At 32.9% G+C, this 17,671-nt stretch overlaps 1 protein-coding gene across 1 annotated transcript in view; it reads right to left on the bottom strand.

The window, feature by feature from the left end:
- LOC139499465 (uncharacterized) overlaps nt 1-17,671 on the bottom strand; it is a 51,604-nt gene that overhangs the window by 5,909 nt on the left and 28,024 nt on the right. The window contains exons 7-10 of the mRNA XM_071288144.1: nt 13,267-13,410; nt 10,670-10,759; nt 6,620-6,774; nt 1,095-1,146 (exon numbers count right to left, since the gene is read on the bottom strand). Of these exons, the coding sequence (XP_071144245.1) occupies nt 1,095-1,146; nt 6,620-6,774; nt 10,670-10,759; nt 13,267-13,410 (441 nt within the window). The remainder of the gene's footprint in view (nt 1-1,094; nt 1,147-6,619; nt 6,775-10,669; nt 10,760-13,266; nt 13,411-17,671) is intronic.

The following is a 17,671-nucleotide window of genomic DNA, read 5'->3' as shown; positions in this document are numbered from 1 at the left end:
AAACAACCGACAACTACGGAACATCAGATCACTGACTTGAGCTAGGTGCAAACATTTGCAGCGGGATTAAACGTTATAATGGTACCACACCTTCTATCTTATCTGACACAATATTGTAACATCACAACATAGAAAGCACATAAAACCAGCAATTGTTTTTAAAATATATATTGTTAAGGAAGTCATTTATTGATATTTAAAATCGAGGCTTTAGAGCGCTGCAAAGTTGTTTTTTTTCTTCAAGAAAGATCGTATATGATTTGGTTCAAGTTATTAGACACGTCAACATATACTGTTTTAAATGTTAATATATCGTTTGGTGTCTGATACCCATTCATGTCAAAATATAAACTGTTATCCAAATGATGAAATATGTTAACACCAAAAGAACATCGTGTTGTGTAGTTTTAAATGCTATCATAACGAGTTCATTTTCAGTTATGTAATCGTTAATGGTCTCAGTCCCTGCCTTTAGCCTTTTTAAAAAATAATTTTGTACTTTGAGACCGATCTTTCGATTGATTTCTTTACATCATTCCACTTAAAAAAATTTCAGGTTTTAAATGTGAAACTAGTTACGAACCAATCAGTTTTAGAAGGAAAACTTCCTCTTTTTTGCCCCCAAAAAATATCATTAATAGAAGCAATATATAACAACTGTTTTATCCCAGGCATATATTACCTTATCTGTATTTGAAACAACCTTTTGGAATTGTGGATCCTCAATGCTTTTCAACTTTGTACCTGTTTGACTTTATAAATATTTTGATATGAGCGTCACTGATGAGTCTTATGTAGACGAAACGCGCGTCTGGCGTACTAAATTATAATCCTGGTACCTTTGATAATTCTCTTTAATAGCAAGAAAGAAGAAAATTCAATAAAACAATTGTTTAGTATGTGATATTTTGATTATGACATGTTGACTGTGTAAATTTGGCATTGCAGGTGAGTCAAGTCCCATAAATTGAATAGGAAGAATTAAATAGTCACAATTGTCAACAGTATGCTTAAAACACATAGCGAGAATCCTTGTCTAAAACATCGTTTACCACAAAGTTAATCAAAATTTGACTTAAATGAATACGTCTTACCTAGGCTTCCATGCGACAAGTAATGTCGGATGAGGATCGTGTCTTCGTACTCCTGAATGTTAAAGATAAATTGTTTATTTTTCATTATTTAAAGATTACTTTGTACTTTCATACTAGCTTAAAGTAAAGATTATCAATTTAACCATAGAATATTAAAATGGTTCCTCTGATTTCAGCGTTTGCTTAAGAATTACAGTAATGAAATACATTAGAAAAGGAATTGCGGTCTTGAACGAAAATCAATAGACCATTTCCAGATTTTTATGCAAGTGTCAAACTTAACCACTCTGGTAATTATAGACATTTCTCTTGCGTTTACTGCAATACCATTCAGTGATATTTTAATAGTATGGTGTTAATGTCTACTGAAAAGTCAAAAACCTGGATTCGACATATCTCATTTCACTGCAAGCGAATCGTCTGAACAGTACTGCTTTACCCGCAGTAAATAATTCGAAACTTGACTGATTGACTTGAAATCACTTCATTATTTATAACTGTCTCATAACAGCTACTTATATCCAAATGACTGTTTCAAATAAAAAAAGTGTTTAAGAGTGAATGGTAAGATATGGCAAATTACCATTTAGTCTCTGTTGGGGAGTTTGTTAGTTGATTAAAAATTTCAGTCTTAGGGTTGCGCGCTATTTGGTCTCTGAATTAGTTTTTCAAATATTCAAATAACGCTTGAGTATTGTCCCATTGACATAGTATAATCTATCGATAAAACATATGTCCCGTTATTGAGAGTTAAAACTGAAATCGTGACTTTGTACATGGATTTCAGTTTATAGATGTTGTTATGTGTCAATTACAAAGGAAAGACAATATTAAGAGACAGACTTTCTGAAGTAGGTGGAATATTTAATTCCAAGATTGCATAGATACATTTATATATGACAAATTACCCAAGGAAAGAAAATATATCTTAATGCATTTTTTCTTTAGTTCAAAGCATTATTCTTGATTGAACTTCGACAGGAACGCATTTATCAAATATTTGACAGCCAGGGATATATATGAACTGAATATACCAAGAGCTAACAAATGAGATGACATAGATTTTTTAGATGTTTTACTAGGAAATATGCAAGTACAAATAAGACTTATATAAGTTGACGAAATCTTCCTGAATATTCAAAAATAGTTTGTAAAACCCAAGTCATATTTTCACAACTGAAACAAAATTTATATGTAGTACAATTACGAAACGTGGAAATTGCGCTTTACCTATACCGAAGGGCTATATTTCTTAAAACGACATTAAATAAACTCGGCATAGACACCAAGACTATAGTTTGTTTTACGCCAGACGCGCGTTTCGTCTACAAAAGACTTATTAGTGACGCTCGAATCCAAAAAAGTTGAAAGGCATTGAAGACCAAAATTCCTAAAAATTTTGTCAATTACAGCTAATGTAATGGATACATATAACGAGAATTTCTAGACCAAAGGCAAAAATGTTATCCATAACTTCATTATTTTGTCAAAAGAACGAATATACTGCGTAACATTTCATTAAAAGGTACACACTGATACAATTTAAGATAAGACCTGTACTTTGACAAGATCGTTAAACGTGGAATAATACAGCCGTCTTATTTTCTGCTTGTTTATGTATATTAAAGTATGCTGTATATATTATATTCATGACAAAGCTGAATGTAATCATCATCATCAAGACGCTATAATAAAATCTACATCTTAACAAACTTTCCATTGTACTAAAGACATAGTTAATAAGTGTGTGATAACAAAAAGTAAAATCACAAAAATACTGAACTTAGAGGAAGATCAATTGGGAAAGTCCATAATCACATGGCAAAATCAAACAACAAAACGCATCAAAAACGAATGGACAAGAACTGTCATATTCCTGACTTGGTACAGGCATTTTCAAATGTGGAAAATGGTGGATTAAACCTGGTTCTATAGCGCTAACCCTCTCACTTTAATGACAGTCTCATCAATTTCCGATATTTTTACATTGATGCACAAACAATTTTAAAATTTTCATGGGAATGTTAGCATACAGGGTTAAAAAAATCAAAAGTATGTAAGAATAAATTTAAGAAATAGACCGAGATTTCAACTAGTCCAATAGTTATATGTAGAATTTATAAGAATCCAAAAATAGTTAAGTCCACTACGCGATTGAATGATTTTGGCGTTTGTGGTTCAACGTATATTATAATTCATAATAGAAATATATCATAATGACATATAATAGAACAATATCATATTGATGGGATCTTTTAAAGTACAGAGTCACGTTATAAGAACAAAAGAAATACAAAAAGTCGCAAATACAAAACAAATCACAAAAACAATGAAAGCCAATACAAACACATTGACGAGATATATAAATACCGAGCCACATGAAACGGATATCACATGAAACCATTCAACAGTAAAAGTAATATTAATAATAGAACAAAGACAAATGAAAGAACTATAAAACACGTTGTTAAGATGATAAACAACATCAGTACGCAGAATCTATACATCAAAACCATCGTGTATTATTTGAGAAGTTGATACGGAATATTTATCAACAAGGTCTTGGTACCTTCCGATGAACTTTTTTAGAAAAAGAACGAGACGTTCCTTGACATACCCCTGTTTCATCAACTTTCTACTCAGACACTGATGACGTTTTACAAAGTCTGAGTAGGAGCTGCAAGCTCTTGAATATCGAATAAGTTGGGAAATATATATCCCATATGCAGGTGAAGTTGGTATATTGCTACTAAGGTGGGGGAAATTTATAATTTCAAAATTAAAATCGTCTCGTTTGTCATAGATTCTGGTACTGAGATGACTGTGTAAGTCAAATTCGAGATATAAGTCTAAAAATGAGGCGGAGGAAGCCGTGTCTGTTGTTTCTTTAATCTCTAGTTCTGGGGGATATATTATTGGAACCCAATCAGAACAGTTCGGATTGTTTATGGAAAGAACATCATCAATATATCTGAAAGTGAAATTAAATAATCTGGCTTCTTTGATTTTCTTGCTTTTTACAAGTGTCTGGAGGAACTCCGATTCATATGAAAATAAGAAGAGGTCGGCAAGAAGAGGCGCACAGTTTGTTCCCATAGGAATGCCGACAATTTGTTGGAAAAGTCTACCTCCAAACTCAACAAATATGTTGTCGATAATAAACTCCAGCATACCGACCACTTGTTCTTCTGTGTAGCATATTTTACTTTTTTGTTTGTCACTATTTACGAAATATGCCTTATGAAATCCCAAAGTAATAAATTTATAGCGTATGCTACCATATTTATGTTGAAAGGCATTGTGGATTATTTCTTTCAGGCGATTTTTCAATTTCACATGGTGAATGGTGGTATACAGGGTTGAAAAATCAAAAGTTTTGATGGAGCTAATTTCAGAAATAGACCGAGATTTAAAATTGTCTAGAAGTTCTTTAGAATTTTTAAGAATCCACATATGGTTAATACCACTACGCGAGTAAACAGTTTCACAGTATTTCTGAAGACCCTCCTTCACTGCGGACAGAATTTTAGTTAATCTAAGGGACAATTCTTTAGTGGAACATGAAGATGAGCCAGCAATATACCGTTGTTTGTACGGAATTTTATGAAGCTTTGGTATCCAATACAAACAAGGTAAGTCCTCCGATTTGGTGTTCAATGCAATGTTTATTGAAGCCATGAAGGACTTACGATTTGCTAAAATCTCATCCCTGTCAAATGATACGTCTTTGTATGTGGGATTACCTGAGTGCTCCTTTATACCCAATTCTTTTACAAGACATTCGTAGTAATACGATTTACATACAAAGACAATATTATTTGAAGCTTTGTCCGCAGGAACAACAACATACTTATCATGAAGAGTTGATAGACATTTCATGGCCTCTTTGTCTCTGAAAACGGACTTTGGTCGATCGTTCACACAGTTTTTCAACTTGTGAACGCGACGTTTTATCAGAGACCATTGTGGTTCTGATTTAAGTGTTAACTGTTTGCTACAACAACAACAAAAAAACACAAGTAAAAGCGCGTATAAAATGCAAAATCATTTCCTTATGTTACATATGTATAATACAAGTTTCAGTTAAGCAGACATACATGTAGGTCAACAAGTATAATTTCAAGACCTTATGGCATACTTTCGTTCAAAGTTAAATTTAGTTAACGATAACAAAATCAAAGGTTGAATTTTAAGTCATCACTTTAGTATAGGATTAAAAGCCTTTTTAAATGATTTTATTGGTGTATAAACTCGAGCAATTCACTTACAAACAAATAAAAGTCTCAATGATTTTTATGATATGTTTGTGAGTGACTTGGTCCATTTATACATCATAAATTCCTTTAAAAAGGCTTTAATCATAAGCATCAGTTCAACATGATTACCGATTTTCAAACTTTTTAGCACTTTTTTCCTACATATTCTTGTAATTGTTATAAAATGTATCAAATAACATAATTACAGACTTTATGTTGAATTATATCCAATGTTTACATGTGATGTCACATTTCAACGTTGGCGTTGGCGTTGATCCAGACGTGTGAAAGACAGTTATCGGTTTTGTTGTGTTGTATTTGTGTGCTGTCTTAGGTTGTGTTGTATGTTCTTTTTATTCTGTGGTAATGTCAAAATTTACTATTTTTTTGTATTTCTCCGTTTTGCATGTTCTTGCATTTATTTATACTGTATTCCTATGATATAATGTTGTCATTATAGTGTTAAATTTAACATCGCAATAAAAGCGAGAGGTTTAATTGGCTACCCACAAAACCAGGTCCAGTCCACCATTGTTATTTTCAAAATGTCCTGTACCGAGTCTGAACAATGACAGTTGGTATCCCAGGCATAGATTACCATAGCCCAACCTTTTTGTAATTTTGGATCCTACATGCTCTTCAACTTTGTACTTATTTGGTTTTATAAATATTTTGATATGAGCGTCAATGATGAGTCTTATGAAGACGAAACGCGCATCTGGCGTACTAACGTATTATCCCGGTACCTTTGATAAATGTTCTGTGTGTTGCATAGTTGTTTTTTGTTGTTGTTGTAAACGTCAAAACAAAAGAGGCGAAATATAACAGAGGGGCATTCAAACTACTAGTTCGAAAATGAACGGACAACGCGATGGCCAAAAACGCATAAGACAAACAAATAAATGATAGTAAAAACGACATAACATAGAAAACTAAGGACGAAGCAACATTAATCCCACCAAATCTGATTACATTAAATAATGTGTTGAATGTACATTTTGAATTAATAAAAAAAAGACAAAGTAAAGAACATATTTATCGCAGGAAAATCTTAAATCCTAACAAATATGGGTTTGTTTAAAGGAATTTTTCATAGTCATAGTAGATTGGTGGTAAATCATCAATTAAGAATACACTCTGCATATTAACTGTGAAAAAAACTGTGACAAATGGTCAATCTGTTTAAAACAAAACCAGCCTAGTTAACCTTTTTTCTGATTATTTATGTCAAAGTCACACTCATAAAAATATTATTTTAATTTTACATACCTGATAACCAGGATAACACAAAACTACGATAAATACGCAATAAAATTGTCCATCAGTCATATAATTCAACAATTGTCGAATGTCACTTTCTCCTGTGCATTTAACAATAAATCCTATTTCGTCAAAGAACTCTTGTAAATGAGTTGTGTCAGGATCTGAAATTATAAATGGACCTTTATCCTATGTTTTAGACTCAAAAGTATTCTCAAAACCTTGTTGGAACAGATAGTGATAGGAATGAATGATTTTCACTATTTAATTAAACATGCAACTTAAAGTTTGTAAATAGCTATAATTATATAAACTTATGAGTTACATGTAAATGACGTACAACAGTCAAGTTTGTATGCAATTATATATTTTCTCTAGAACAACAAACAACAACAAGTTGATAAAGCCAAAACAACGAACGAGCGAATACGTTGTAATGAAGACAATTATATATGTTGCAGTCTCCAATGAAATTATGTCGGATCAATTCAAATGTCTAATATTGCCAATTGCAATCTGGTATGAAACTAGGTTACGTGTATCAACATAAAAGAACTCCGATATCGTCTAGTACATTATATTGGGATGATGAAATGTGTACTAGGGGATGTTATCATATGTTTACTTTTATGAAAACATTATATATATTACTAAATAGTTTAATGTTGGATGTAACGCGTCTTCTGATTGGCTGACGTTGTTATATTTATCAGCTCATACAATGAGGATATAATTGTGTCATGTGACTATGATGTCATCAACGTTTTTTCATGGTTTACTCCGGTTTAAAATGGAATTTAGAATTAAATTATAAGAAATGACTGTAATATTTTTTGCTGTCTATTCGAAATAAAACAAAAGACGCGGGTTATTCAGTGTGCACCACATTTTGTATGTTATTTCTTCAAAGACAGGAAAAATATTACAGTCACTACTTAAATATATTTTGATTTAAGTCCTAATAAAAAAAAATGGTGATAAACAAATGTCTTGTTACATTTCCCATCAATCTGCATCTAGACGTGGAGATTTTATGATATCAAAGAACCAGGGTTTATTTGTATTCCAACAAAAGAGATGATGTAAATTTTCTCATTCAGAACTCTTATTTCTCTGAAGCAATATAATTTAATTGAGAATGGAAATAGGAAATGTGTCAAAAACAACCCAACCAAAGAGCAGATAACAGACGAATGCCACCAATGTGTCCTTAATGCAGCGATAAATTATGCCCGCAACAGGAGGTGTGCGTAAGCGGACCCGTTAACAAAAATGTTGATTAATTAATTGGTAATGAACGTCATACCAAACCCCGAAATATAGAAAAGAAACTCAAATTGAAAATTATACAAGACTAACAAAAGCCAGAAGCTCCGGACTTGGAACAGGCGAAAAATGTGGCGGGGTTAAACATGTTTTTTTGCAATCTCAACTCACCCTTATACCTCTAGTAAATGTAAAAAAAAAACTACACTACAATACTCACAGTAAAACTCAGTTCAAAAGAAGTGTGAGTCCGATGTCAAAATAGGCATCAAAAGAACCAAAACAAACATAATAAACAAAGGACTACTAGCAGCTACTGATATGCTAGCTCTAGACCTTCAAATTGATTAAAAGATTGTCGTCATCCTATGAATAACAATTACAATTCCTTCCGTTAGGGATTTATTATTATACCATCATTAAATGAAGAAAATAACCCTGCATCATGCCAAGAAGGGGATTTAGAATAAATGTTTTTATTACCGATGCAAAAGCCCTATGGGTGAATCAATTTTAATATAAAAAAGAAGATGTGGTATGATTGCCAATGAGACAACTATCCACAAAAGACCTAAATGAAACAGAAATTAACAACTATAGGTCACCGTACGGCCTTCAACAATGAGCAATGCCCATACCGCATAGTGTGCTATAAAAGGTCCCGATAAGATAATGTTAAACAATTCAAACGAGAAAACTAACGGCCGTATTTATGTAAAAAATAAATGAACGAACAAGAATGTGTCCCCAGTACACGAATGCCCCACTCGCACTATCATTTTCTATGTTCAGTGGACCGTGAAATTGGAGTAAACCCTCTAATTTGGCATTAAAATTAAAAAGATCATATAATAGGGAACATGTACACTAAGTTTGAAGTCGATTGGACTTCAACTTCATCAAAAACTACCTTGACCAAAAACTTTAACCTGAAGCGGGACAGACGGACGAACGGACGAACGGACGCACAGACCAGAAAACATAATGCCCCTCTACTATCGTAGGTGGGGCATAAAAACAAATATGTAACACATAAACAAGCGACAACCACCGAATTACAGGCTCCAGACTTGGGACAGGCACATACATAAATAATGTGGCGGGGTTAAACATGTAAGCGGGATCCCAACCCTCCCCCTCACCTGGGACAGTGGTACAACAGTACAGCATAAGAATGAACTATAAAAATCAGTTGGAAAAGGTTTAACTCATCAGATGGACAAAAATACAAGTGGACGTTGCCAACATATGAAATCCTTAATGACCTTACAACAGTATCGTAACTATATCCCCTCTTAAAAGGGTTATGTTAGCTCCTGAGGTAAATGCCGACATTTTGATGCGTTTTTAAAGAATATTACCGTAAAAACTGGATGTGAAATACATGAACGTATAAGAGGTCTGCATATTGAACTTTATTTACGAATGATGTCATTGTACTGATAATAAAACAAAGTAAATGTTTTGACTGTGTAAAACCCATTTGATATCGAAAACTCTAATTCTTCAGTAGAGTATAATAACGCTAAAATATAATATATGTTACATAAACGAGCGAATCGTACAAGTTGAGATATATAAACACCAATAGATGGTGACAAAGGAACGTCACAATCTAAAATTTGATAACTAACGATAGAAAATGACAAATCATTTCTTTTATCATACATTTTGGTATTAAGTTTCCCGTTAATGATACAGATATCAAGACCGAGGAAAGGGCAGTGGTCATTGTTAGTATTAGCTTTTTTTAAAGTTAGTTCAACAGGATAAATTTCTTTGGTATACAAACGGAAGTCGTCATTATTTAGAGCCGTCAATATAGTATCCAAGTAAATTAAAGTATTGTTAATTTTTTGTATCAGATGTTGTTTCTATGGGTCTTTTCTGATTTTTAGCCATACATTGTAACTCATAACAATACAGAAACAGGTCTGCAATAAGTGGTGGTAGTATATATATCACGTTTGAGACGACAGTCCAGCTCTTTTGGCAATATCTTATAATTTTTAAATTCCTGGAGAGCTATTACACCATGAATTCAAAAACATATATGATAAAGTGAGTCTTTCAAGTGATTTATGGACTCCATCATGCTTAGGTTCACCGTTATAAAACATATGTGTCAAAGATGACCAGGAATAAGTTTTTCCTGGTCGTACCGGCAATCTTTTCTTAATTGATAATCATGTTCATATATTTGTTAATTGTGTATGCACTCGAGAAGACCTTGTTATGTTAGCTCATCACTTTTTTAGTTTCTGAAAATTTTTATGTTGTTTAACTTAGACAATTTGATATTTTACAGAGATTGATGATTTTATGTATGTCCTATGTTAAATCGTATGTTAAACCAAAGACAAATTATGACAAAACGTTGATTCTATATGACATTATTTAAATCATCCCTTGTTTTTAAAGTAGTGTCTCTTTTTTAGTAGAAGTGGTGCCTCCAGAGCACCTTGATGTTTTTATTTTTGGTTTCTGGAATGGTTGTGTTGTCTTTATGTTCCTGAGTTATGATTATGTATTTGATGTTAGTATATGGAGTTGTCAGGTTTTGATTGAATCATGATATCTTCTTTGGTTTTTTTTTTAAAGAAAATGAACATATTCACTTAGCTAATTCTTGTAATACATTACAATCGATTAGTATTTCTATATTGATAAAGGAAAGTCGACATATACCAATGGACAACAAAAGTCGAAAAGAAAATGGAAATGCTATGACAAGACAAAACGATCAAAAACACCCAGCAATATGAAAACACCACAAGGGTGATTAAATTTTACCTCTAGCATGTCGATAATATCTTGATCTCTCTCCTTGTACAATTATTCCTAGTCCTTTTTGTTTATCTGTTTTTGTATAGTAACTACTAGCTATAATATAACAAAAAATATTGAACCATAATTAAAACATAGTACCGTAACAGTACCCTTATATTATATTTTACAAATGTAAATATGAAGGCTTTGAAAAAAAAATGCAACTTCAGGTTACCTACTCAGGGGTAAAGCCCCAAACAACATCGTTTTTGGTGTCAATCACATCGCATAATGTGCTTGATAAATGAAGCTATGCTCATTGTTTAAAAGCCGTGCAGTGACCCACAATTGTCAATTCCTGTTCCATTTGGCCTCTTGTGGAGATTTGTCTCATTGTAAACCATACATTATCTTCTTTTAATATTGATAAATGAATAGTTTATTTAAGTATTACCGACTTTCGAATCCGGAATTAATATTTTATAACAGGTTACCTACTTTATGGTAGGACATCCTGGTACTCGGGCAAGAGCAACTTTCATAAAAAAATTCAAGATTTTAATCATGTTAATTGGTACAGTTGTTAGGGAAAGTTCACTGTTTACACGCTTGCTATACATGACTAAATGATCGGAATAAAGTAAATTTTCCCCCAAATTGCACCGATCATATATCTGATTTTACTTTTTTGGAGGTTCGTAATTGACCGAGTACCAAGATGTCTAACCCCTGAGTAGGTAACCTGTCGAATATATTTGTAGCACCCCGAGTCCAAAGCCGGTAATATGAAAATGGTCTATTATATTTTGATAATTCTACATGTAATAGCTTAAAGGCAATCATGGATAAGCATAGGTCCAACTCTGTTCCTTATGAATTTTACCATATGAACAACTTATTGTTCCATCCATGTTCGGATAAAGAAACTACATGAGTGTCCTGTATATTACTGGGTCTTCCAAGAAGTTCCCGAAACCTTTCTCTAAATAATTAACATCAATTTTATCAGCAGTCAAAGCCAGGCTTTCGGAGTTTTAATGAAGTTACCTAATCAAGAGTTGATTTGTATCAGACATGGAAACTAAAAAAATCCAAATATCTGAAGTACACACAATAAGACTCTTTGATCGTGGAGCAGTATAAAGATATTTGATATTTCTTCACCAACATTTCCCATTCCAAACTAAAAGCAACAATTTAAAGGGTTGGTCCTGCTCTGTGTCATAAAAAAACCAAAATGAATAACGTATATCCAGTTTCTCGTCTTAGGGAGGATTATTCTTGTTAAAAACCAGTCTGATGCCAACAAAAAATATCCGAAACTGACAATATCAAGAAGCTTGATTTCTCGATAGACAACATATTTAGTTAATTACGATTGAAAGACGTGATTTCAGTAGACATTCGGCATTCTTATAGGTACCACATGTATCCCTTCTCTTGTCAACTTGTTCTTTTATTCATATGATGTTATCTTCATTCAAGAACAAAATTCAGCAGTATTCTTTAACATCACTTTTCACTAAGCAAGCAAGCAATAGCCTGACTTATATCTTAAAACTGATGTGGGATTTGAAATGAGAGCAAAAGAGAGATGATTCCAGATTATGAATTTATGCTTTCTATGTATCTGCATTCAAGCAAAGCTTTCATACGGATTATAAACCCCTAAGTTGATTCGATTTTCCTTTTAAAAGGTCCCTAGTGAAGGGTAGTTGCTCGAAAGGAAGCTATGAAACCAAGTGGTTTAGTTGAAAGCCATCCCCAGTAGGTTGACTGTTCTGGAACATCCATTGTACAGTTGAAAGTAGATATGTTTCCAATGTCGTTAAAACAATCCCGTCCGTCATTTCCCGCACGTGACACTTCTATGCATATAAACATTTAACATGTAAATCGTCTTAAATTTTCAGTATGATACTTCCTGTTAATATGAAATGGATTTGTATAATCTGATTTCTATTTGAAGGACAACCTTTGCATTAATGAGGGGCGGAAGATACAGCCAAATTCAAAGATAAAAAAAAACATGGCTAAAAAAATATAAAAAGACAAATAATAGGACACAAGACACACCAAAGAAAGCTAAAAACTAAGCAAAACGAACACTACCAAAAACTGAGGATGATCTCAGGTCGTCTGGAATGGTACACAGATCGTTTTCCACATGTGGCACCCGTCCTGTCGCCCATATTATTACAAAATTAGTCTATAATTCGGTAGATAACATTCTTGAAAAGGAACGGAATTAAAGTGAAGACATAAGGAACTTACCCGATATCATTTGTGAAACTTTTATTCCATAACGTTCAACAAAATTGAGAAAATTTCATCTTCTCCATTTTTAACTCTAGGTTTAATAGCTTTTCTACACTTTTACATGTCAATAGAGCCTTAATCATACACCGATATATCAGTAACATGAATATTTTTATTAGCTACTACAAAAAATACATATACATTACTATAAAACAACTTTAACGGTGCCAATTTTACTGATTCAGACGAGTATTGATTTGTCAACGATTCTCAGGTTCAGTCCATTTTTTTTTATCCTAATACCATTATTGAACACAGCAGTAAATATCTTTGAATACAGATTATAGATAAGTGTAACCTACCGTATTCATGTCTTATTTCTGATATTCGAAGGCTTAACTCGCTCTTTTCCTCTGTCTGGTCTAATTCAGGCCTTCGACTTTGGCTAGCTTGTGATTCCATCAATTTCTTGTTTGCTTTTTTCTCCGGATCACGTATATCAACATCTACAGCAATTTGTATAAAAACATGTGTATGTTAAAATTAAACAGGCGAGACACAGAGAATCACCGTAAAGTATTCAGTTATCAAACTCATATTTTGTATAGTGAGCATTTTTATCAATTTTATTAATGACGTTTAAAATAAACTTGTCTAAAACAGCTCCATCTATAGATAAAAAACAAGAAATAATTGAATTGTACAAAACCGTACGGGTTGAGTATGTCAGAATCACTGTTGAACAAAAATAAGATAGATGACCAATGAACAATGAAGATAAGGTCTATGTCAAATAAACCTACGTGAATAACATAAAATAGTTCATTACAACAAATATAGTTGACCTATTGCATATTGTATTAGAAAAAAAATCCAAAACTAAAAAACGTAATAGTTATCAAAGGTACCATGATTATAATTTAGTAAGCTTGACACGCGTTTCGTCTACACAAGACTCATCAGTGACGCTCATATCAAAATATTTATCATGTTTATAAAGCCAAACAAGTACAAAGTTGAAAAGCATCGAGGATCCAAAATCCCAAAGGTAATCTATGCCTGGGATAAGAAAATCCTTAGTTTTCAAAAATTCCAAGTTTTGTAAACAGAAAATTTATAAAAATGACCACATTATTGCTATTAATGTCAACACCGAAGTGTTGACTACTGGGCTGGTGATACCCTCGGGGACGAAACGTCCACTAGCAGTGGCATCGACCCAGTGGTTTAAATAGTTATCAAAGGTACCAGGATTATAATTTAGTACGCCGGACGCGCGTTTCGTCTACACAAGACTCATCAGTGACGCTCATCAAAATATTTATAAAGCCAAACAAGTACAAAGTAGAAGAGCATTGAGGATCCAAAATTCCAAAAAGTTGTGCCAAATACGGCTAAGGTAATCTATGCCTGGGATAAGAAAATCCTTAGTTGTCAAAAATCCCAAGTTTTGTAAACAGGAAATTTATAAAAATGACCACATTATTGATATTCATGTCAACACCGAAGTGTTGACTACTTGGCTGGTGATACCTTGACCACTGAACCAGAATCAAACAGCTGAAACCTTTGAGGAAAAATGACGCCACTGTCTCTAATATTGTGACATTTTTATGCAAGTCTTGAGTTTCACGCTGTAACATGTCTCGTTAGCATATAATTGATATTCGTATATGTGTCTGTTTTTTTCAGTTCACATGAATAGGTCAAAACTACCTGAATGATCTACAGTATCCACTTACTATTGGCTGTTCATTTGTACATATAAATAAAGACTACCTGAATGATCTTAAGGTGGCTCACCCCAATAAGGACCCCCGGTAGAATTTTTTTATTTTCACATATTTTGTAGATCTTTTTATGCTGAATCCAAAAATGCAAAGAAAAAAGGGGGTCACCAGGCTCGTTTTCCCCTCAAATTGAAGCGAAATGTGCGATTTTGACCCTTTTTCCAAACATGCCCATCCTTTCAACAATAACGGTTACATCAAATTCAAAGACTTTTAAAACCAAGTCAGTATGATTTTTATGTGAAAAAACATTAGAATTTGAAATGTAAACCTTTGCCTTCGTTGTTTTTGACTTAAAAATCCTTTTATTTTCAGATTAATGTCTAAATTTTGCATTTTCTAATTTCAGTTTAAGGCAAAAAATATTGGTTTAATCGATTTTTCGTAAAATTTCCCCGGTAGATTTTTTTAAAAACAGATATGTCAAAGCTATGAACTTTTCGAACATTTTAAGGTAAAATAAAATGGGGGTCACCAGGCTTTTAAAAAAGTTACGAGCTTTTGTTTAACCCCTCTACCCCATAAGGTCTGATTTCAATGGACTCCATTAATTAATTAATTGTGAATTCTTTATTGATGGCTTTAATAAAATAATGTTTGTAATTATATCAATGAACGATCAATGAATATAAATGTGGTTATCGTATTACTGTTTTTTATCAAAAAGCGAAATTTTGATTATTTTGGTGAAATACGGTAATTTTGTCTGGCGCGAGTTGCTTCCCTCTAATTTGGCGCCATTATCGGACCAGAGGAATTTCAAGGTCGCCATTGCCGAGCAGCATACTATATAGTCCAAATAATTATGACGTCTTGAAAGGCTATTATAATTTTTTTCTTTGACGCCTTACTTCGACGTCATAATGCTGAAGCCGCCATTTTCGGTTGGACTTTGAGAGCATATTTTGCTCTCAACTTTGAGACCCAATTTAGCAATCAAATTTTCAAAGAAGGCTAAAACAAAATGCATATATAAAAATTCTTACCTTTTATGTGTTTGTTTTACGAAAATATTTCCAATTAATCCCTACAGAAATAATAATATAAGTAACAATTCCATCCGAGGCGGGAACATGTCGACTGCATTTTTTAAAACGTTTGTCGGATTTCTTTTTAGGAGATTATAAAATAATTTTTACACCAAACTCGGTAAAACCCGAATTTCCGGAACCATTGTTTTACATTATCCGGAAATTCAGGTTGGTCAAAATGTACCGAGTTTGGTTCAAAAATATATTTTATACACCTTAAATGAAGCATCTAGAGGAGAAATCAGCTAAACGTTTTTATAAAGCAGTAAATTCCTTATCAAAGTCCAACTGAATATATGAGTTTGGCGTTATGACGTTGATGTAAGGCGTCAAAGAAAAAAATTATAATAGCCTTTCAAGACGTCATACGACCATGTACATGCATAACAGACATTGTGGCGAATATACAACGATGAAGGTAGAGTTATTACATAAGAAAACATAGATTTTGATATATTAGGCAGCCAAATGTTATCAGTATAACGAATAATACAAACTTGGGGGTTGTCTCAAAATACTCGCTACTGTTGAAAATCACTGCGGCTGAAACCTTGCACCGGCTCAATTTCTGTTCCATGTTTAATGTTATAGATCGTTACAGCAGGTATCTTATTTATGTGTTTATTTTACCGTTTACAGACAAGTTGTAAACATGGCTGGCCAGTTTTGAAAAATATCCGTGTGCAAACGGCCGAAGAGGAAGGGATGATATCTACTATGAAGCACTACAACTGTCATTATTACGCTACCGTTAGTGTCAATGAATTAGTCTTTTTTAATCATCATTTGTAATATCTAATTTGGTAGCCAAGTCAGGGTCATATGTATGTGGGGTACCCCATAACTTCCCTCGGAACAGTTTCTACTCCTTATAGGCTTAGCCCTAACTATATTTCCCTTCCCTTTCTACCCTAAAATCCCCCCCTTTTTATTACTTCAATACTTCCATCTCCTTGCTCCAAGACAAAATAAAAATGACAAAATATATTTCCAAGATACCCCCTTTTCTCTGATCCCTCATTCCCCTGTCTCCTTACCCCTGTCCACCCCTCAATTAAGGTCCTCAAGGGGTTTGATTGATTTGGTTTTTTTCTTGAGAATATGAAATATTTGGCCTAATTTGTAAATGATAAACCCTACACCTTATTGAAGGATTCGTCTTGATCAATCACAATTTGTTTACCATTAACCCCCCCCCCCCTAATTCTGTTAGGTATACAAAAATGTCTTAAGGTCTAGTAATAGAAATATCAGGGTTAAACATGTACAGAGTGTGGCCATAAGTATTTGTCACTTGAGATTTTTAGCTGTTAATGTATATTGTATATAAAACTAGATTTAAAAAAAAAAATATTTTGGATTGATTTTTAGCATCCATGTACCAATAGAAGCAGTATTATAATTATCACAGGTTTATTTTTTGGCTATATTTTTTTATGTCTCATTTTCATTATTTTCTGTTCAGAAATTCGATATATATTCAACCAAATTAAATTATAAAAAAATATTTTATGTGTTCTCAAGAGAAAACAAAAACACATGAAAACGAACCTATTATCAAATAAACACATAATTATTTATACCATTCTACTTCTTTTAAGGTTACCCTTGCATTGTCAGTCTTATCAAACTTGCATGTACCTCCCAAATTTGGATTCTGTTCTCCAACTTCAGTTTGCCTCTACCAATGGTATGAAACTAACACACAATTAATGCATATATATATATGATACTACAAACAAACAAACATAAAGTTTGAATTTTTGGTGAGGTCGCTTTTACTGTTCTAGAGATATGCCCCTTTACAAAATTAAAAAAATGCTGAATTTTTGTTCCTTTCTTTAACACAAGTTTGCTTCATCCAAATGTTCTGAAACTTATATGCAATGCTTAATACAACAACACTCAGATCAAGTACAAATTTGGGTGGTGTCACTCTTTTCATT

The sequence above is a fragment of the Mytilus edulis genome, chromosome 12 (genome assembly GCF_963676685.1).
Source record: "Mytilus edulis chromosome 12, xbMytEdul2.2, whole genome shotgun sequence".
Classification (NCBI taxonomy): Eukaryota; Metazoa; Mollusca; class Bivalvia; order Mytilida; family Mytilidae; genus Mytilus; species Mytilus edulis.
Note: the sequence above shows the minus strand (reverse complement) of the source record. Positions and strands in the feature narration are given on the sequence as shown.